General features: G+C 40.5%; 1 protein-coding gene across 1 annotated transcript in view; it reads right to left on the bottom strand.

Moving 5' to 3' along the window:
- Window positions 1-15,272, bottom strand: part of Hmgn3 (high mobility group nucleosomal binding domain 3) — a 35,194-nt gene extending 19,922 nt beyond the window's left edge. The window contains exon 1 of the mRNA XM_045160044.1: window positions 15,150-15,272. Coding sequence (XP_045015979.1) covers window positions 15,150-15,164 — 15 coding nt within the window. The 5' untranslated portion in view covers window positions 15,165-15,272. The remainder of the gene's footprint in view (window positions 1-15,149) is intronic.
- Window positions 15,273-22,971: the final 7,699 nt, after the last annotated feature.

Raw genomic sequence — 22,971 nt, 5'->3', positions numbered from 1 at the left:
ACCCGTTCATTATGTACAGTGATGAAGGGGTTAAAAACAGAGTAATACATAATTCTACCTTTACAAATTTTCAAACATGCGCAAGCTAACATGAAGTATGTAGCTGTGCCTGAATCATATATAGGAAGAACACACTGCAAATTCATGACACTGATTCTCTCCAGGGAGGTCGTCAAAGCAAGAAATATGAGGGGTTTCGAAGGAAAGTTAAACCGTGTAACTGTGTATATTTAAAACAGATCTGAAGCAAATGTGATAAAAGATGATTCACAGTTAGGAACTTAAGGCAGTGAGAAAACAGGTATGTTATATCATTTCCAGGTCCGCAAGTTCTACATTTTTTCCAAATAAAAATATTATCCCTTTTGAGAGAGAGAGAGAATAAAAGCTAGGGGCACACCTGCTCTATTAGGGCCAGTTTCACAGCATCCTGTCTCTCTCCTGACACAATTTTGGGTGACAATAGTCAGCATTTTCTGTCTCTTATGTTCTATCAGTCTGGTCTGTATACTAAGACATACTGTTTCACTTGTGTGAAAGAAAGGATATTGGAGCCAGGAGTAGTGGTCTTTAATGTCAGTATTCGAGAGGCTGAAGCAGAAAGGTCATCATGACTATGAGGCCAACCTGGTTTAGTGTAAATTCAAGGTGAGTCTGGATTAAGAGTGAGACCCTTCCTCAAAAAAAAAAAAAAAAAAAAAAAACAGGAAGGAAGGAAGGAAGGACGAGAAGGGAAGGAGGAGAATGAGGAAGAAGGAAGGAAGGATACTGGAGTTAGAACTTTTCTTTAGCTACTGACAAGAGGAGTTGGAAAAGGAGCATGGATACCTTAACCACTAAGGGCTCTCAATTTACAGAAAGACTGGGTCCTGAGTCCTGACACCTACAGACACTCAAATGACCCATATTTTCCTTCAGTCTTTCCAGTAGTCTTGGTCAGGAACCCAAGAGAAGAAACTTGGAATTTCTCTTCTACACACCACGGGAAGTACTGACCAGCCCCTGAGAGGACACTATGCATAAAGTACCACTTTCTCTCTGAGAAGATGGGACAATCCTCCTATCTTCCATCATCTGCTTGTGAACTGGATTTCACCAGCCGGTGGACTTGTCACTACAAGAAAAGCCTCTGCAGGAGCGGCAGGAGGCTAGGGAGAATCGGGCATGCACCGCAGTGCATGATCCTGAAACACAGAGGACAAGAGGGCCCCTGATCCTCAGCAGGGATTGCTGGAACTTTCCTATCTTAAAAGTTCCAAAAACGTCTTTACTGTTAAGTGTTGCTTTTTAGAGTTTTACTTCTAAGAGTCAAGGTGACAAGGGCTATTACTTTAAAACTTCAGTGAGTTAGTTGAAAGCCTCGAGCACTCAGGGAGCTTAGGAGAAGCCACAGAATAAATTGAATCAATGACCCCCTCCACCCCCAGCGCTCCATGCCACTATGTGAAAGTTGAGAATACATATAATAGTTCAAATAGACCAATAATTCTTTTCACCTACAGAATACATTGGGTGATGTTTTCAGCAGTTTGCTGGTCAATATTTATTTATTTATTTTTACTATGTCAGCTTTTGTTAAAAATTAATTTGTATTTTTTGTTATAATCCAGGGTGTGTGGGGGGTTCTATCCAATAGTGAGTTTGTTGGGGGGGAACCATTCTGGGGCCTTAAGATTCAAACTGATAAAGAGGAAGACAGAAATAAGCCTATCTCTACCTCTGCAGTTCAGTAGCTAAAATTCCCACCTATCTGATTAACACATGGTCGTTTGTTCCCATAAATGAGAGTACTATCTGAAATTCTCACAACGTTTCTCAAATAACAGGGAGTTTCCTCAAGTTAAATATTTCTATGACACATGAAACACTGAAAGTTTTATTCAAAGCCATGAAACAATGTTTTTATCATGGTTGTTTTCACTCCTCTTTGTAGCTCCAAGTTTGAGGCTCCCAATACCTCACTGCCCTTTAAAGTCTTCTTTAAACATTTAGCACTTGAAATGGAGAGGTTATATGCACAGTATTAATAATCACGCTTACATCAAATTTCTTTGCTTCTCCCTTGCTTGGTTTATCAACTTTACCCAAATTGCAGGAAGTCAGGTCATTCCCCAATATTACGTTGTTTAAGATAAAAGTACTGGAGCAGGGATTCTGTCTTAAAAGCCTGGGTGAGCTGAAATAAATACCAGTCTTTGGAGGGGTACTTGAGTGTATTTCATTTGTAAGCAAATACGAAGTTAACTAAAAAAAAGAAGAGGAAAAGCCTTGTGTAGGTATGCATTTCAGTAGTGTAAATATGGATGATTCAACAACGGGTGCATATGTCTGATGCAAAAGAAAGAACTTATTGTATTCTACACTTGTTTAGTCTGGGGTGTCTCTTTTGCCAAGATTAACTCTTTGATATGTTATAGTTTCGTGTGGATGGGATGATGAAGAATGCTACTGGCTGACTCAAAAGCCTTGAATACGAATGTAGCTCACTTTTGAGGTCTGCATTTCTTCACCAAACTAAGACGGACATGAAGATGTCACTACTCTGATTTAGCTGCTCACATATGTATTTATTACATAGCAGAAATTTCATGCTCATCCTAGGGATGGCAGGCACTGGGGTGGGAAAAGACAAGGGCAGAGGTGTGGAGGAATAACTAACTTATGTCCCAAACAGTGAACAAATTATTCAGTTAGGAGTCACTCGCTCAAGAGGACTCAGTTGGTAAGGTTGCTGGCAAGTAGAAGGTGGGGATTGTGACCCATGCAGGTGGGCTGAATTCATGTTTTCTCTCTCTCTTCCTTTAGTTTGCCCCACATGCTCTCCTGCAGCAGTTTGTGGGGCCCCAGTGGAGGGAAGCATTCTGTTATCCTACCTAGTCTTGTTTTTGAGCCCCAGTCTTTTACTGATTCCAAAGCCTGCAAGACTCCCAAGATCCTCAGATCACTGATCCCCATAGAACTGGGATTACAGGCTGTGTGACCACGCATAGCTGTTTATGTGGGGATCTGGAGATTTGAAACCCTGCAGAATCAGGCCCTCTTAGGCCCCTCATGCTTGCACAAGAAGCACAACTAAGAGAGACAAAGGCAGAGAGAGAGAGAAAGAGAGGGGAGGAGAGAGAGAGGGAGAGGGAGAGGGAGAGGGAGAGGGAGAGGGAGAGGGAGAGGGAGAGGGAGAGGGAGAGGGAGGGAGAGAGAGAGAGAGAGAGAGAGAGAGAGAGAGAGAGAGAGAATATCAGTGCACCAGGGCCTTCTACCACTTTAAACAACTCTGAACTCCAGGTGCATGAACCACTTTGTGTATCTGGCTTTATGTGGGCACCGAGGAATAGAACCTGGATCGTTAGGCTTTTTAGGCAAGTGCCTTAACTGCTGAGTTATCTCTCTAGCGGCCCCCCCACACCCAGTTCATATTCTTTTTTAATTTTTTTTAAATTTTTTTGTTTATTTTTATTTATTTATTTGAGAGCGACAGACAGAGCAAGAAAGAGGCAGAGAAAGACACAGAGAGAGTGGGTGCGCCAGGGCCTCCAGCCATTGCAAACGAACTCCAGACGTGTGCGCCCCCTTGTGCATCTGGCTAACGTGGGTCCTGGGGAGTTGAGCCTTGAACCAGGGTTCTTAGGCTTCACAGGCAAGCGCTTAACCGCTAAGCCATCTCTCCAGCCCCCCAGTTCATATTCTTAAGAGAACACTGCTCAAAGGAGCTCAGGGTAGTCTCCCTACTTTCCAACCTGGTGGCAGGTCTGGGAAACAGACAGCCTTTAGTCTGGAAAATGCCTGGATCTATATAGCCTCACCAAAGTATACCTGATATGTTGGGGAGTATTTTCAACCAGTCTCCATCCATACATGGTCTCTTGAGCTAACAATAAACACACTCCATTAAAATCATGTATGTTGAGATGCACATAATTTCATTTTCAGTTTTTGTTGCTTTGAGACAGGGTGGAGACCAGCACAGGCTGGTCTTGAACTATGTGATATAGCAAAACTATTCTGTATCTACGAATCCTCCCAACTGCTGGGATTACAGGTGTGTCTGCCATTCCTGCTCTATTCTTTCTTTTTCTTTTTAAAGTGTTCAAATACATAGATCTAAGTTGTTTTCCAAGAATCTCACTGTGAATGCTAAAGAAACTGCAGTAAATCAATCCTAGCATCTTCACAGCACGTCGACCCCTTTCAGTGTGCTTGCGCAGTGATGCCACACTTCATCTTCACATGGTCACTGACATAAATGGGGCTCTCTTAACATCTCCATCTACAGATGAAGAACAGAGATTCAAGAGGATCATGTAACCCTGCCCAGTTAATGTGGCAGAGTCTTTAACTCTGACTCTCAGATATAGTACCAGATATATGTACCAAATATATAGTACCAGATAGTGACTATGTTCCTATTTGCCCAGATATGAATTAATTTGAGAAAATAGTAAACAGTTATGATATCTGTACAATTTTACTTTCCCTCCCCCAAATCAGTTAGTAACTTTCAGAAACTAGTAAAGATGTTCCAAGTATTTTCTGTAGAAACAATTAGCCAGCTATGATGAGATCTGTATGTGACCAGTAAGGGGAATTACAAGATAACAAACTGAAATTGGGAGGTAAAATACAGCCAAGAAAACACACTGAAATGATGCTGCTTTAAAAAATGTACATATGATCATAAATGTTGGAGGGGATGTGGAAAAAGAGGAGCCCTTCTACACTGCTGGTGGGAATGCAATCTGGTCCAGCCATTGTGAAAAACAGTGTGGAGGTTCCTAAAATAGCTAAAGATTGACCTACCATATGACCCAGCTATAGCACTCCTAGGCATATATCCTGAGGACTCACCTCATTTCCTTAGAAGTACATGCTCAATTTATAATAGCTGGGAAATGGAACCAGCCTAGATGTCCCTCAACTGATGAGTGGATAATGAAGATGTGGCACATTTATACAATGGAGTTCTACTCAGTGGTAAAGAAAAATGAAGTTATGAAATTTGCAGAAAAATGGATGGACCTGGAAAGTATTATACTAAGTGAGGTAACCCAGGCCCAGAAAGCCAAGCGCCACATGTTCTCTCTCATATGTGGATCCTAGCTACAGATGATTGGGCTTCTGCATGAGAAGGAAAATACTTAGCAGAGGCAAGTAAGTTAAAAAGGAGACATAAAGGGAAGAGAAAGGAAGGGAGGAGGGTACTTAATAGGTTGATATTATATATATGTAATTACAATGATTGAGATGGGGAGGTAATATGATGGAGAATGGAATTTCAAAAGGGAAAGTGTCGGGGGGGGAGGGAGGGAGTTACCATGGGATATTTTTTTATAATCATGGAAAATGTTAATAAAAATTAAAAAATTTAAAAAAAATAAATTTAAAAAAATAAATAAAAAATAAGATTGGAAAAAAATGTACATATAAGGTACACACAGAACTACCGGAAGGCAGCTTTTGTTATGTGTTTTCTTTCTTCCTTTCTCTCTCTCTCTCTTTCTTTTGGTTTTCCAAGGTAGGGTCCTACTCTAGCTCAGGCTGACCTGGAATTCACTATGTAGTCTCAGGGTGGCCTCTAACTCATGGCGATCCTCCTATCTCTGCCTCTCGAGTGCTGGGATTAAAGGCATGCGCCACCACGCCTGGCTCTTTCTTTTTCTTTAAGACATGGCTTCACTATGCAGCTCAGGCAGGTGTTGGACCAGCTATCTCCAGGTCTCCACCTCCCAAGTACTGGCATTACTTGTGTGGGACACCATACTCCTTTGTGGGAGGGGACAGGGGCTTTAAAGCTTCACTTGGACTGCCTCAAGCCTTTAGTATACTTATCTCCCACATAAACCTGGCCTAGTATTCATGACTTCCTCCATTTAAATAAATAACTGCCTAAATTGTAAAACTAAGCACAAAGTATACTTAAAAAGGAAAAAAAGAAAAAATGAAGAAAACCAATAACTTGTATAGGTTTTTTATTTCTTTCCATAAGGTCAAGATAATCATATAACTGGAAAATATCACTGTGTACATTTTAAAATCTGTGTCATTAGTTCATTGACAATCCAAGACAGTGAAATAAAAATCCATCCAGTTCTTCTAGGTCTAACAGATTTTCATATCTTCTGACTTATGATTTGATGAGTTCTAAAAATCAAGGTAACTTCTTGTTCTTTTAAACCCAGTATCTAAGTAATAGTGACTTACCATTTACGATATAATCTTTTCTAAAATTTATTTTGAGGGACAAAGAGAAAGAGGAGGGGTGGGGGGAGAGAAAATGGGTATACCAGGGCCTCTGGCTGCTGTGAATAAACTCCAGACATGTGCGCCCCCTTGTGAGCATGTGTGACATTCTGCACTTGTGTCACTGTGCATCTGGCTATGTGGAACCTGGAGATTTAAACATGAGTTCTTAGCCTTCACAGGCAAGCATCTTAACTGCTAAACCATCTCTCCAGCCCTGTAGTATAATCTTTGAATGTAATATTTAATATACAAATATATATGCATTTTCCTGTTTGTAGATGAAGCACTTCTATTATTAAATATAACAATTTAAGGAACACACAACATATCTTGGATATAACAAATTTAACAGCTCATGTGCAGTGTGAGAAAACACAAAGATACTCAAATTAATACTCAAATTAATTCTCAGGTGGGAAAACGCTCTCTCTCTCTCTTTCTGTGTGTATGTGCTGTGTATAACCCTATAAAGCTATTAGTTTCTGGAATATCTAGAAGGCTTCATGATAATGTGCCTTCCCTACCAAGCAAAGGCCTGGACCCTGAGGCAGTCCTTAGGGCACAGTCACAGGTAATGATGACTTGCTGGGTAACTAGCTGCATGATCCACAAGAATGTCCCTCACTGCCCCTCCCCTGTGTGTGGGAAAGGCTGTAGGGATGCAAGTGAAGATGACAGACTCTGGAGCCAAGTTTCCAGGGGTGAAACCTCAGCCGTGGGGACGTTAGGTCAGCCTCTGTTGCCTCAGTTTCAAGTGGAGATGAAAAGAGACAAACCTCACTCCTGGATGATGGAGGGGATTCAGTTTACTAATATAATACAAAACAGTGCCTTACTCAAAGAAAGTTCCCTAAATGTTAGTCACAGTAAATAACGTGTGTGTGTGTGAGAAAACAACAGCCTTATAGAACTGTTCTGAGAGTAAAATAAAATGTGAAATTACAGTACATTTCCTGTATCTTTATTTCTAATAACTTCACACAGTTTTACCTAAGGTGTCTAATGAATTTTATATATTTCATGTCTTTTACACATAGCTCAGTTCCAGTACAACTAGGCATTCAATAATAATATTTGAGTTTGAATACTAACACATATACTCATGTTAATTATAATTCTTTTTCAACTGTGAAATTTTGGAATAATTTAAAATTAAAGCCATTATCTCAATTTGTCTCCTTCTGAATGTACGCATCACTTGTAGGTGTGACTGAGTATGCATTCCCTTGCGTAGTTTCTGCACATGCCCACAAGTTACGAGACTATGAGACTCCGTCACTAAAAACATGATTAGAAAGAATTCTTTGAAGAAGGTAATGCAATGTACAATAGATGAGCAGCCAGTGAAAAAGGAATTCAACATTTTGATTTAGTTTATCCTCGACAATAACTTGTTGACTCAGGACAATCACATTATATTTCATCATACTAGGTACTGTGAAAGCAGGCAGTCTAAATGGTATTTATTTCAGTCACCATTTCTAATTGTACCCTGCAGGAAACTGGGGCATATTTAACTTGAGCATGAACAAATACAACATGTTAGGGGAGAAATACAAGGAGGAAATGATTAACTGATTTGCCAAGGGAATTTTAATAGTATATGGAGATATTTTACATACATTTTTCTCTGTGAGGAAAAAAAAGTAAAATATGTAGTATTAAAGCTTATGGCCTTTCAAAAACAATCTCTACCCCCATTTCTGCAGTTAACAGAGTGAAATCTACTTGTCCCGCCCTGGCATCTGCCATTTGTCTTCCAAACAAAATGGAAGCTTGATGTTTACAATAAGCCTATGATGCTGTTGAGGTTCTCTGAATAAGTAAAAGTGTCACCATCACAAAAATGAGTGTGCTTTGGCCGTCCTGCCCATGCACTGTGCTCAGTATTTATCTTTCTTCTCTTATTTAATTTCCACACTCCATGAGGCGGAGTGTGTCATTATAAATGGAGTCTTACAAAATTAAAGTTAGATGTTTATGGAGAAGCCAAGTAAACACCCCTAAGTCATATAGCCAGTAAACTGCATACTAGAACCATACTGTATGTCCCCCCCCCCCCAAGTCTATGAAATACTTCATGTTATGATTCTCTTCTCTTGTAAACAATTTTTCACTGGTTCAAGAAAATTTTAAAGTCCCTGTGTGAGATGCTCTGTGAAATAGTCAGAACCATCATCCACTGTAGTTAAGCCAAATTAGAAGGATTTAAAAAAGTTAATTTAAAATAAACTAACAGATAATCAATCAAATAGCATGCAGATTTAGAAAGACAGTGACAGACAAAAACCTTTTTTTTTGTATGTTTTTGTTTTTTCGAGGTAGTGTCTCACTCTAGCCTAGGCTGACCTGAATTCACTTTGTAGTTTCAGGGTGGCCTGGAACTCACAGTGATCCTCCTAGCTCTGCCTCTGAGTACTGGGATTAAAGGTATATGCCAGCACACCTGGCTCAACAAAAACTTTTAAAAACTAAGAGGGTTGTTAACACTATAATCCCCAACTCTTTTAATAAGTGTTTGTCAGACTTTCTTCTTTGGATGTACAGTTTGGCAAATCTTTGAATGCTCACACCTGAGAGCTTAGTTTTCCTGTGGCTCCTTACTTCTTGCATGAACTGTCAATATTTGTCTACCTGTCTCACCTGGACCTGTCAGACTGAAAGACTTTCAATGACAAGCTCATTCTCACTTTAAAAAGACTTGGAAAGAACAATATTCACTTTCACCTTGCATAGAGATGATCCTCAGTGAATGTTTATTTAATGTGGAATTAATAAATGAGTAGTCCCACCATTTGTTAGCTTCTGCTTAAATACTTCTAGATCAATACTCAATTCAGAGAGCATTTATGGATGCCAGCCTCTTCCATGCTCATACTGGGGAACTCAATTTTTCTAAGGCAATTAATTCTCAAATTAATATATTGATTCAATTAAATCCTCACTAAAATCATGGCAAGCTTTTCTTATAGAAAGTTCCAAGCTGGTTTTAAATTTGTATATGGAAACACTACAGACTTAAGAGATAAAATGATTACCAAAAAAAGAACAAATTAGAAGACTGACACTACTGTGCTTAAATTTTTACCACAAAACAAAGGTAGTCAAGATACTGCAATACTGGTGCAATGATACATGGGGAACATAATTAAAGCTCTGAATGTTTGGTTACCTGAATTTTGACAATGATGCCTAACCAATTCAATGGAGAAAGGGGAATTATTATCAACAAATACTGCAACAACTAAGTATTCAAATGCAAAAAAAAAAAAAAAAGAATTTAAACCTTTATACAAAATTAGCTTCAAATGGATTACAAAGCTAACTACAGTATTTCTAAGAAAAGATATCTGTGATATTGGATAATACAAAATTGTACTAGATATGACACTAAATAGATTTCATCAAAATTAAAAATTTTGCTCTCAAAAGACATCATTAAAAACAACAACAACAAAAATAAAGCCAGGGGACTAGTGCCTGCCTTGTGAGCATGAGAAACTGAATTCAATCCCCATAATTTATGTAAACAAGCCAGGTGTGGAACTACATGCATATAATCTCAGAGCTGGGGAGGTGGAGGCAAGTGTGTGCACGTGTGCGCACACACACACACACACACACACACACACACACACACACACCCCAAATTAAATAAAGTCACAGACTGTAGACATATCTCTAGAAATCATATATCAGAATAAGGACAGATGTTGAATATATAAAGAATTCTTACAACTCAATAATGAAACAAAACAACTCAATTTAAAAATAGGCAAAAAAAAAATCTAAACAGTATTTTATTTAGAATATAGTGGGGCTGTATATGCAGCTCAGTGGCTAGTATGTGAAGGCCCTGGGTTTGGTCTACAGCATGACAGAAAAAATAAATATATATATGCACAGTTACATTATGCTAGCTAGCATATGAGATGATCAGCATCATTAGTTATAAGAAATATACACTAAAATTCATTACAATGTTTGTAAGTAAGAAGACCTCACAACTAATTATGAGCAAGAAGGAATGCCAGCCACTTTAAAATACAGCCTGACAGTTTCTTTAAAATTTGTACATTGACTTTGAAAACTACCCACCACCTCTATTCTTCAAATTTTTCCTGAGAAAAGAAAAAAAATGGATTTATCTATTCATGGAATGACTTATAATCAAATATTCTCAGAACTGTAATAACCCTAAAACTAGGACAGTCGAAATGCTTACCAATGTCTGAAAGATGAAAGACAAATGCACAATAAGAATCACTGTACAACAAAAATAATGGAGTGATACAGGCTACCATATATATCAGCTTCAGACTGCTTGTATAATTTCTTTTATGAAAAGTTTCCAGAAAAAGCACATGGATAAAAAAAAATACGAAGACTGGGGATGGTGTCAGGCTGAAGTGGGAGTACAGACTGGATGTTAGCAACATAGGGAACTTTTATGAGGTTATGGAAAAACTCTGAAGCTGGATTAAGGGACTGGTTGCACAACTCTATAACTTACAAAAATCACCGAATTGTTTATTTTGAATGGATAAATGGGCTCTATGGTAAGTAGATCATCGCCAATCGATCTCATTTTCTTTTTAAACAGACGCTTTTTATTTATTTATTTGAGAGATAAATAGGGAGGGGGGAGGAGAAGGGAGGGAGAAAGGGAGAGAGAGAGAGAATGGGCATGTCAGGGCTTCCAGCCACTGCAAATGAACTCCAGATGCATGCACCACTTTGTATATCTGGCTTACATGGGTTGTGGGTCCTGGAGAATTGAACCTGGGTCCTTTGGCTTTGCAGGCAAGTGCCTCAACTGCCAAGGGTCTCAACCGCCAAGCTATCTCTCTTGCCATCTTGTTTTCTTTTAAAGGAACTTTAACTCCTACCCATATTGTTTGGCTGTGTCTGTGTGCCTCAATGCTGGGTAGTGATACTCTCAATCTTTTTTTTTAATAGGGCTAGAAGATGGCTCAGCAGTTTTAAGGCACTTTCTTGCAAATCTTGCCAGCCTGGGCCCAATTCCCCAGCCACCCATGTGAAGCCAAACACAAAAAGTGGCAAGTGTCTAGCATTGGTTTGCAGTGGCAAGAGGCCCCAGTGCATATCACACCCACATACATGAGCACGTGTGTACATATGCACATGCAAATAAATAAATAAAACATATATGACTATTTTAAAAAATGCACACATCTGGGCTTGAGAGATGGTTTAGTGGTTAAGGGCCTTACCTGTGAAGCGTAAAGACCCAGGTTTGATTCCCCAGTACCCACGTAAGCCAGACATACAATGTGGCACATGTTTCTGGAGTTGTCTGCAGTGGATGGAAACCCATTCTTTCTGTCGGTCTCTCTCAAATAAGTAAATAACTATTTTCTAAAATGCACACATCTTTGATTTCTAGTAAAATTAACCAGGTTTTTTTTTTTGTAAGTCTGTTTTTCCTATAATGATATCTATCTTCTCTATAAATGTGAGACACTTCAAAATAGCAAACTTTCAAAGTGATATAATCTGATACAAATATTTTTCCTGGTTTCTTAAAAATTTTAATTTCTAACTATTTTGTGCCACTCTTTAATGTTTATCTTCACCCAGCCAAAATTTATCTATATATTCCCTTATAGTTTCTTTCAGGTTACAGTTTTGTCTTTTCAAAGACAAAACTATCAGGTACCTTGAGCACTGTAAATTAAGCATCTCCTAAGCCAAGACCAAATGCTACTCAAGAATAATCGAGCAAAACCTGACTAATTTCAAAGATAGGCATAGAGACTTTCTTTCTTAAATCTCTAAATAAAAAGAGGTTACTGTGCACATGTCAAACATCATAGAGATTGTCATCTACATGATTTCTGATGTGATTTACTAGGCACCATAGTTGTAGGTTTTAAGAACTGGGAAAACAAAAGTGTGTTTGTTGTTGCTAATCACACCACCAGGACTGTGATTCTAGACCCTGCTGGTTGGTGCTTCTCTGTAGAACATTCAATCATCACATAAGGACATGAACACTGCAGGCATTGTGGATGTTTGACCAGAATAGTCTAGAACTCAGTCACTCACTGTTCTACCACCACCTGAGCTCATGTGTTTTATGTTTCCCCCTGAAATTTCACTCACTCACCATTGATTATGTAATATAGGAACCTCAACTTTATTTAAGTCTTAGTAAGAGATTACTACATTAAGTACTGCTTTGAAAAATAACTCAAATGATATTTTAAATTTTGGTTTATTGTAGCTGTCACTCATCATACACAAATATACATATATAGATAAACCTTACAAAAAAGCATCACAGGAACAATTTATACTATTATGGATGATATTTCAGCTTTGAAGTTGTGTAACTGGAACCTCATCATGTTAAGATATGACAAGAGACATCCAAATGCCTGGTCACAGAAAATGACTCTGGTTTTCTATTTGAGTCCTACCCAGAATTTCAAGACCAGCTAATCCAAATTCAGCAATGCATTCTTATCTGTCTTACCTTAGGCATCTATAACATCTATAACTTTCTATAATATAAATGCCTAAATTCAACTTTTTTGTAGTCTTCCACTCTTATCACTTGGCTGAATTAAATACAAGCTCCAAGAGAATAAATGGTGTGTTCCTATAGTCTAAAAACAGCTCTAGGATTCTAGATTGGCTTTATTAGTATGCCCCTTATTACTGTGTAGACCTTAGAAGCTCATTCAATAACAGCTCTAGGACAAGGTGCTTCGGGGAACTGAGATGGTAAAGAAAGTATGATGTGGGTGCTCTGTAAGCTGATCGATTGCAATGTAATTCTGTAGTCAAGGAAAATGCAGTATGGAAATTCTTTGGCCCTTACCCATTTTACAGATCTCCAAGGGCTGGGTATGGATTATCTCTAGTACCTTCTTTGCACAGCTAGGCAGGGCTTACCTGGTGCCAGGGCTTCTAATGTCAGTTCCAGGGAACAGCAGGATTTCTTGAGCCAGAGGTAAGGACTGAGTATGTGGATGATTATCACGGCCATGTTTAATCCTGGGCTGTCTCTGCCTGGTACAGACCGAGCTGGTTCCAGGTATAAATAAGCCTTCTAATTAATCACGAAGGCTCTCCATCTCTGAAAAACACTTGGATGTGCTGAAGGAACCCACCAAAGTGCTTGTACACAGGTTTGCCCCTTGTCTCAGGACTCTTGCCTAATTCATGGGAGTTCCCTGTCTCCTAGGGAAATAAAATCATAATCAAAACCTGGTTACTACTCTTTTCTTCCCATTTTCTCCTTGAGAGAGTTAGGTAGTGTCAGAACCTAAGAGTGATCGTTTCACAAACTGTGGCTCACCTATGAACACTGAAACGTTTCAGCAGGTCATGATACATAAAAGGTGTACATGGCCTGCTGTTCATCTGAGCATGCTAGTAATTCCCAGGACAAGGGGTGGCCCCAACCCCCTTACTAATCCATTTCTTCATGATTACTTCCTTTGATTCTGCTAAAATTCCCAATCACTAATGCTAAAAATGGTAACATCATTTTAATACAACAGCACTAGAAAAACAATTCTCCTGACATTTAAATTTAAATAGGAATCTCAAGCATTATACTCTTAATATGCCATCCAGATTCTTAAATGAGAAGATTCTTGTCCCATCCATTTTCAAATGAAGAGAGTGAGTAAGGACTCTGGGACCTACAGGTTCCGACAGTCTGCTATTAATTCATGGTCGGTGAGATGTCTGGTAATCTATCTAGGACCCTATTCATTGGGTATAAAAACTGCTCAGTGGTTCTGAGGATTAAATAAGATGTGGGTCAAACTCTTCACCTACCATGAGGCATAGTATGAGTTCCCTTTAAACTAAAATAAATAATTAAATAAAAATTTAAAAGCCTTTTGATTAACATGATTTGTTTCAAAGTAGAGATGTCTGCACCACTAGTCATGACACAATAGGGAAAACACTTCTAAATTTTATGCTACCAATATTTTAAATAATACACACACACACACACACACACACACACACACACACTCACACAGTCCACAATTTGATAAAGTATGCTATTATTTATCATTTGGCTCCTGCTTAAATCCCACACGTGTTGACCAGGGATAACTTGGGGTAGGTGGTGAGAGGGTACTAAGTATTTTCTTAGGTTTTCCCAGGGAGGGGGAAAAGCTTGTCCTTCTCCCACGGGTCCAATGACAAGTGGAAGTCTCACCCCAGGGGAGATACATATGACCAACCCCTGCCTGGGGTGGGTCTCGGTATACCCGGCCTGCGTGAGGGAACACAACCGACAAGAAGCGGAGGAGACGAAAATGACGTCCACGCACGCGGGACGTGGGCTCCAGACGCCGCCTTCGCTGAGCCAGGGCGGGCTGGGCTTGGGGGAGGACCTGGTGGCCCCGGCCTTGGCCCGCCGCCGCCGCCGCCCGCCCGCGCGCTGATTGACAGCCCCGTGGGTACATACGGGTCCGCGCCGCCGGGAGAGGGGCTGGCGCACTGAAACATGGCTCTCCGCTCTCCCGGCCGAGGGACCGCCGCGCCGCGCCGGCCCGCCCCCGGGGAGACTCCCGGCCCGGCGCGGGGAGCCCCAGGACACGTTTCTTTGCTGTTCCCCGCGCCGGAGCAGTCGGTCTCCCCCGCCACAACCTGGAGTTGGCAAAAAGGAAACTCCGGCCAGGGCGGGTTGTAGGGGGGCTGTAACCCCGCTCGGGCTGCCTGCCCGCGGGGAGTCCATCGACCGGGCAGACGTGTGCTCGAGGGGAAGCGACACTCCGAGGGCGGCGCGCAGGGAAAAGTCTGCAACAGGCACCGGAGGAGCAGACGGGGCGGCGGAGTTACCGGGGCGTCCATCGCGGCATCAGGTTGTGCTCCGAGCACCGCGGAAGGCCTAGGAGCAGCTCTTCAGGTAGGCTTACCTTTCTCTTCGGCATAGTGACCACGCTGGGGCGGCGGGAAGGACGGCGGCGGGATGCTACCCGGCGGCGGAGCTGCTGGCGACGGGCACCGCTAGCCCGGCCTCCCCGACCAGCGCTCGCCTCCTCCCCTGGCGCCTCCGCCTGCTCGCATCCTGCTCCGCCAATGAGCAGCCCCGCCAGCCGGCGGCGAGGCCCCATTGGCGGAGCCAGCGTTCTAAATTCCACGAGGACACGCCCACCCGCTCGCCCGTAAGCGCAGTTGTAGTTTCCACTCCACTGAAAGAAAATTCTGCCTGGCGACTGAGCATGCCCAGTTCAGCTAGTATCCCTCAGGCCACAGTCTGGAGTTTTCATTGTTTCAATGCTCTTTCTTGGATTTGCATCAGTTAGAGCAGTGTGCACTTTCACAGAGAGGAGAAGGCAGTAAAGATAGACACGTTTCCTTTATAATTCAAATATAGACAGGGCAGGTACCGTATGTATTTATAACCCATACAAGCTTGTAATGGTGCTTCTGATGAACATGGAGATAGAGAGTAGGAAGATCCTGTTCTGGAAGACTGGCAGTCTCTGAGTCTCAGCTTCCTTCCTCCACAAACCTAGGCACACAACAGCCCCTAATTTTGCTCCAGTCTAATTTTTTTAAGTTTGTGATTACAAGTCACTCACGAACCAGCCAACGTCAAGCTATGTGTGAAAATGAATATAATGTGTTTGTTATGGAAATCAGGAGAAAAATAAGACAGAAACAGATTGTTTTATATTTGAAATCTGTATATTTAAACAACTCCTGCCAGGCTACATTTTATGCAGCAGCCTGTTTCTCAAAAGTTCTGCAAGGAATTGAACAAGCATCACAATTTTTTTGAATTTATTTTATAAGAGCAGTTTTATATTGACGAAAGACCTCCAAAGAAAAAAACTTTCAGTCCAATATCCCACATAAATATGAACACAAAAATAGTGAACAGCAAGTCAAACCCAAAACATTTAGAGGGATAATGCATAGCCAGTGAAATTGTAACAAGAATGTAGTTTGTCTAACATCTTAAAATCAACCACTGTAATCACTGTGTTAATAAAGTGAACAATATTGTCATTTCGGTAGATGCTAGTGAATGGGTAAGCCAATCATGAAATACTTACAGTGAAATACTACTCTTCAATACAAAAAATTAATGATTCCCACACAAAAGACTAACAGAAGCAAAATGCTAAATAAAAGCCAAATACTAAAGACTATAATGAGTGATTTATTTGCATGGAATTACAGAAAGAGTAAAATTAGACCAGCTTAGTTTTGGAATCATTTGGGAGACTAAATTCATGGGTAGGAAAATGTATTGAAGCATTCCACTACAAATGTGACCAGGTCAACTTTGGCCACACCAAGGTGGCACATACATATTAAACAAACTCATCAGGTAGTTAAATTTAATACCTTGTCTTTTCTTTATTAATTTTCAGAACAAAAGAGTTGGTACCTTCGCAAACTCAAGAGGTAATCAATGACTTCTTTTTTTGAGCACCTTTCCACACACAGTGTATTATTTGGTGTGCTGCAGTTTATTGCTATCTATTCTGTAACTGTTCGAGTTGTTCCAACTTCAGTGAATGTCTTTTTAAATTGGTGCTGTTTCCTTTGGGCATGAATTCATTGGTCTTTGATAGATTCCATACCTTCAGACATTCAGTACATGACGATATATTCAAAGGAACTAAGATAAAACCAATTCACCACTTTAGAACTGCATAAACACCTAGATGTTCATAATTTTAAATATCTATCATGAAGGTGTCTTGGAAGAGAGTGAATTTGCCATGTGCCAATAGTTTAAGGGGGAAAAACAAAGCCTAGAGAGGTGCTTTTGTGTGGGAAATACTCTGGTTAGCACACGAACTCTAGATAGAGTTGTGGGGTTTTATTTGGTGGATTTGTTTTACTTGTGTGGTGCTGGCAATTGAGTTTAGGGCCTTGTACAGAGTATGTAAGTGCTCTACCACTGAACTATATCTCAGTTCAGTTGTTTTCTTTATGGAGACGTAAAGACAGGCATAAAGTGAGTTTTCCCCTCTGTGATGAAAAGTGACTAACAAACTCAAACTTGGCTTCTTTAGTTTAAAATGTTCAATGAACAACAGCCAACAATGTTGTGATTTTTTTTTTTTTCTGTACACGAAATACATTGGGGATGAAATGGAAGCTTGCTAGCTGGATAAAGAAAGTTGATTGAGAGAAACCTTGAGTTACTTGAGTCTCTTAGTTTATTTAAAAGTGTAGAAAAGAACGTTGTTTGAAAATAGCAGTGGTTATCTTTCCTTTGATGTGGCTTGTACCTGACTTAGTAGGATGAGGAAACTGAATGGAGTTTGCTCCTCAGCAGCCTTAAAACCTGGGAAAATCAACACAGAACTCTTCTGGCAGCACTGGAGATAAGAGGCCTAGGCAAAGGTTGTCTTGATAGGCAGCTAGAATTCCAGGTAGAAGCTTTGGCCTGAGCAAAGATGAGTGTGTCATATGCAAGAGAGCAGAGGTCAACCAGTGTGAAGTAAGTACCCGTGTCATTTTCAGTATATTGCATTGAGCATTTCTACAACTTTAAAAAACTTTATGAGCCAGGTGTGGCAGCGTATGCCTTTACTCCCAGGACTTGGGAGGCAGACATAGGAGGATTGCCGTGAGTTCAAGGCCACCCTGACACTCCATAGTGAATTCCAGGTCAGCATGGGCTAGAGTGAGACCCTACCTTGAAAAACCAAAATAAATAAATAAATAAAAAAAATAAAAAACTTAATGAACCATGAAGACAGTAAAGCTTCCTAGTAGGATGTAGATACTCCTTAGCTAGGATAGACAGTGGATAAATTAGGAGATAGTTACTACCTGAGGATACAGGAAAAATTAACAAACAAACTTCTATTATATTTTCAATTCTTTTCCTACTCAAAATGGTTGGAATCCTACACTTACTCCAGTCTTTTTCAAACAGTGAAGCAAAATCATTTACAGTGTCATGACTCCCCATCCAGGAAAAGAAGAGAATGGGCATGAGAAAGATGGGGTGGAGGGAGAGAGAGAGAGAGAGAGAAGAGAAGAGAGAGGAGGGAGAGAAAGCATAAAAAACATTACATCACATTCTATAGGTGAAAGTAAAATGACTTTCTTTCTTCCTTCTTTCTTTTTTTCTTTCTTTCCTCTTTCTTTCTTCCCTTCTTTCTCCCTTCCTTCCTTCCTTCCTTCCTTCCTTCCTTCCTTCCTTCCTTCCTTCCTTCCTTCCTTCCTTCCTTCCTTTCTTTCCACTCTAACTCACGCTGACCTGGAATTCACTCTGTAGTCTCAGGGTGGCCTCAAACTCATGATGATCCTCTTACCTCTCTGCCTCCTGAGTGCTGGGATTAAAGGTGTGTGTCACCATGCCCGACTTGATTTCATTTCTTTTTAAAAAATACTTTATTTATTTATTTGACAGAAAAAGAGGGAGAGAGGGGGGGGGGGAGAATGGGTACACCAGGGCCTCCAGCCACTGAAAATGAACTCCAGACACATGTGCTCCCTTGTGCATCTGGCTAAGGTGGATCCTGGGGAATCAAACCAGGGTCCTTTGGCTTTGCAGGCAAATACCTTAACCACTAAGCCATCCCTCCAGCCCTTGATTTCATTTCTTAATGTAAATGGAGAAAATCATGTAAAGTGAACTAAGCTAACTAAGAAAGATGAATGCTGTATTTCTTCTCCTTTGTGGTTCCTAGATTTCATGTAATTGGCACATACACATATGACATGGAAGTAGAAACTAAGCTGTCTCGGGGATCAGAAGGGATCACTGAGGGGAAGAAAAGAAAAAGAAGAGGTATGAGGGACTATATTCAATGTACAATATATACTTCTTTTAAAATATCCTTGTGTAACATAGTGCTATATATAGTGAATACACACAATGAAAAAAAAATTTTAAATAATTTTAAAAGTAAAAGGCTTGTTTTCATTTTTCTATACATGCACACACATGATATATATACATACATATATATATATATATACGCGCATTGTGTATGTTTTGATGTAAGATGTATTTTCACTATCTTGGTGAAAAATGTTTAAATCTACTGCACATTGCTAATAAATCTTGTTGGTCTTTGGGGTTCCAGTAATTTGTTCTTCTGGAAGGAAGTGCTAAATCTTCAAGTCCTGAAAGGAAATTTTTTATTTTTTATTTTTATTTTAGAGAGAGAGAAAGAGAATTGGCACGCCAGGGCCCCAGCCACTGAAATTGAACTCCACATGTTTGCGCCACCTAGTGGGCATGTGGGACCTTGTGCTTGCCTCACCTTTGTGCATCTGGTTAATATGGGATCTGGAGAGTCGAACATGGGTCCTTAAGCTATGCTGGCAAGTGCTAAGCAATCTCTCCAGCCCTGAAAGGAAAATTTTAAAGGAAGTTTAAAGGGAAAGTTGATTTTACAAATCACCTCTTCACCTGTCCCTCCTTCTTCTTGTGAGGCAAGCACAGGCAGGTTTCCTTGGGGCCTTAAATTGCTAAAAGTGTCAGTGAGATCTACAATTTGTACATTATTGCTTTCAATAATGCTGTAATTGCAGGTTATATCATAGTTTTTCATAAAATTGGCCAAGGAACTCCAGTGTAACAAAGCAGAATCAGAAACAAGATGACAAGAGAATACTCTAAGGGGATATTATGAGGGAAGAGATAAAAATAAAGACAAATATCACATCCTTTCTCATGTGCAAAACCTAAAATTAATAAATTAAATAAATATATATGATACCTGTGGTGGTTTGAATTAGTGTTCCCCATAAACTTGTGTGTTTTGAATGCTTAGTTCCAAGCTTTGGCAATTTGGAGGTGGAGTTTTGCTGGAGATGTTTCACAGGGGGTGGACCCTGAGGTTTATTAACCTTCAGTTTGCTAGTGTTAGTTGAATCACTCTCATGCTGTTGTGTTCCACCATCTGTGACAGCAGTGATGCCCACCCTTTGCTTTTGTTATCATTTTCCCCTGCCATCATGGAGCTTCCCATAGAGTTTATAAGCCCAAATAAACTCTTTACTTCCACAAGCTAGTTTTGGTTGAGTGGTTCGTGATAGAAAAGATAAGGTAACTGCAACAGAAAAATTTGCACCAGGAGTGGGGTTGTTGCTGCCATATTCCTGACTGTGTGCTTTTTGGCTTTTTGGAAGTGATTTGTGGGAGGAATATGGAAGGATTTGAAATGGCCTAAGAGACACCTTGAATTGCTGAAGGCAGAGTTTCATGAACCATTCTGGTCAGAGTTGAAAGATCTGAATGCAGTGAAAACTAGGGACTGTGAGATTTGACTTATGAGGGGAAGAGAAAACTTTTTGGGGAGTGGTATATGGACAGTTTATGTGAGAAGCTTGCTGCATTCTACTTGCCCATGTCCTTAGAACTTGTGAAGAGTTGCACTGTGTAGAAATGGACTCGTGTGAGCAGATAGATATGGCATAGAAAGGAATGAAAATATCAGTTTGGAGACAGCTTCAATACAGGTGAAATTGTTTGAAAGATTATAACTATTGAGACTGGGTCACCTTTTATACATTGGGACAGCAGGAAGAATGATGACTCTTGCAAGAAGGGGTCCTGAATGCTTATGGAGATTTTGCTTCCAAAGTCAGCTTTATTCCCTATCTGGATAAAAAATTTGGTAGTCCACCTGGAAATATGGAATATAACAAATGCAGGAAAGAGAAGGTCATTGGATTTTCAACATAGATTTGTTTTCTTGTAAATGACCATGGTCAGTATGAAGCAGGATTTTGGGAAGTCCCTGCATGGAGGACCAGTGGAGCTATGAGGATGAATAGTGAATTGCATTAGAGGTGCTAGGCCCGTGGGATAGCTGCCAAAGAGAGCTGCAGGCTTAGGATAGAGTTTCCCCCCCCAGCTGTGAGCAGCCCAGCAGGGGGAGGAGGTAGAATTGTAAACTCCAGAGATGTTGGACTTGCAGCTATAGAATTTGATGTTTGCCCTGTTTGTTTTAAAACTTGTATTCGCTCAGTCTTTCCTTGCCATGTCTAGTGCCATCTTTTGCAGTGTGAATATTTATTTTGTGCCATTATGTTCTTTTGTTTTGACAGCTAACAGTTAAGAGATGTTGGTGGCTGGGCGTGGTGGTGCACGCCTTTAATCCCAGCACTCAGGAGGCAGAGGTAGGAGGATTGCAGTGAGTTCAAGGCCACCCTGAGACTCCACAGTGAATTCCAGATCAGCCTGGGCTACAGTGAGACCCTACTTCCAAAAAACCACACACACACACACACAAAATGTTGGTGCATAGGGATATTTGAACAGTGTTGGGATTGATAAAAAGTATGGGGACTTTTGAAGTTAGACTGAATGCATTGCATTTTATATCATGGATGGTTATCAGTTGATGGGCGCTTGGGGCAGAATGTGGTGGTTTGAATTAGTGTCCCCCATAATCTCAAGTGTTTTTAATGCTTAGTTCCCAGCTGATGTCAGTTTGGAGGGGGAACATTGTTGGATGGGGTGTGTCACTGGGGATTGACCTTAATGTTTATGAACCCACAGTTTGCCAATGTTAATTGGCTCACTCTCATGCTATGGTGTTCCACCTTCTGTGGCAGAGGTGATGTCCACCCTCTGCTCATGCTGTCCTTTCCCCTGCCATCAAGGAGCTTCCCCTAGAGTTTGTAAGCCAAAATAAACCCTTTACTTCCAGAAGCTGCTTTTGGTTGGGTGCTTTGTGTCAGCAACATGAAGCTAACTGCAACAAGGCCTAAAATAAGAATATTTTTTCATTTGTGTTTCATTAGTAAAATCTCTAATTTGATAGCACACTAACTTTTAAAGAGGCCAAAATTAAGTTTTACAAAGCAACCAGGGTAATCTCAGAGCCCTGGTCTCCATATACATGAGGACTTGATATAATGCAGATTTCTAGACCCAACCTACTGAATCCATTTTGTAACTGGGCCTGAAAATCTGCATGTCAAATAAGCTGTTCACATTATTCTTATACTAGAATGTGAGAACTCTAGATTATGTCTTTGTTCTTAATGAATATGTACTGAATGTATACTGCAAGTCATTCCTGGTTCCAGGACAACCCCAACCCTGTTGGGCCCTGAAAGGCCCAGGTGTGAGGCCTAGTGGAACTTCCTGAGCCTAGCTAAAGTTTGGCGATCTGTCTCTGGCCAGCTATGACTCAGCAAGACGCCTAATGGCTTCTGGCCTGCTACCTCCAAGTGGCAATTGTAATTACCATTTCAATAGTTATAGTTTACTATTGGCCCTTGCCTCTTCCCCCATTCCCCCATCCTAAAATCCCTGCCTTCGTCCCCAACATGATATAGTCAACTGCTCAGATTAATAAAGCAAGTTGTTTCTGCGAGTTCCTGCATCAACAAGATTCCCAACTCAGTGTGGCTTTTCTCCGGTGGCCAGGAGAGGTTCTGCGTCATCCAATGTTCATCATCCCCTCAACCACTAGGGAGGAACCAGCAGGCCTGGTCCTTCCCTCGGCACTACCTGACCGGGAAGGAGCCCCACACAACCCCAGATACCAAAATCTAGAGCTGTCCTTTTATAAAATGATGTATGCTCATATAATCTATGTGCATCTTCCAGGATATGTTAATCATATCTAGATAACTTCTTGTACCCAATGCCATGGAAATACCCTGAAAATGATCATGATACTATATGAGGGAATCATAACATGGAATGCAGATGTACATGTTTAGTACAGACATAATTTTTCCTGATACTTTTGACATCTGGTGACTTGAATCTACAAATATGGAGCCTGTCAATAT

The sequence above is a fragment of the Jaculus jaculus genome, chromosome 10 (assembly GCF_020740685.1).
Source record: "Jaculus jaculus isolate mJacJac1 chromosome 10, mJacJac1.mat.Y.cur, whole genome shotgun sequence".
In the NCBI taxonomy this organism is placed as follows: Eukaryota; Metazoa; Chordata; class Mammalia; order Rodentia; family Dipodidae; genus Jaculus; species Jaculus jaculus.
Note: the sequence above shows the minus strand (reverse complement) of the source record. Positions and strands in the feature narration are given on the sequence as shown.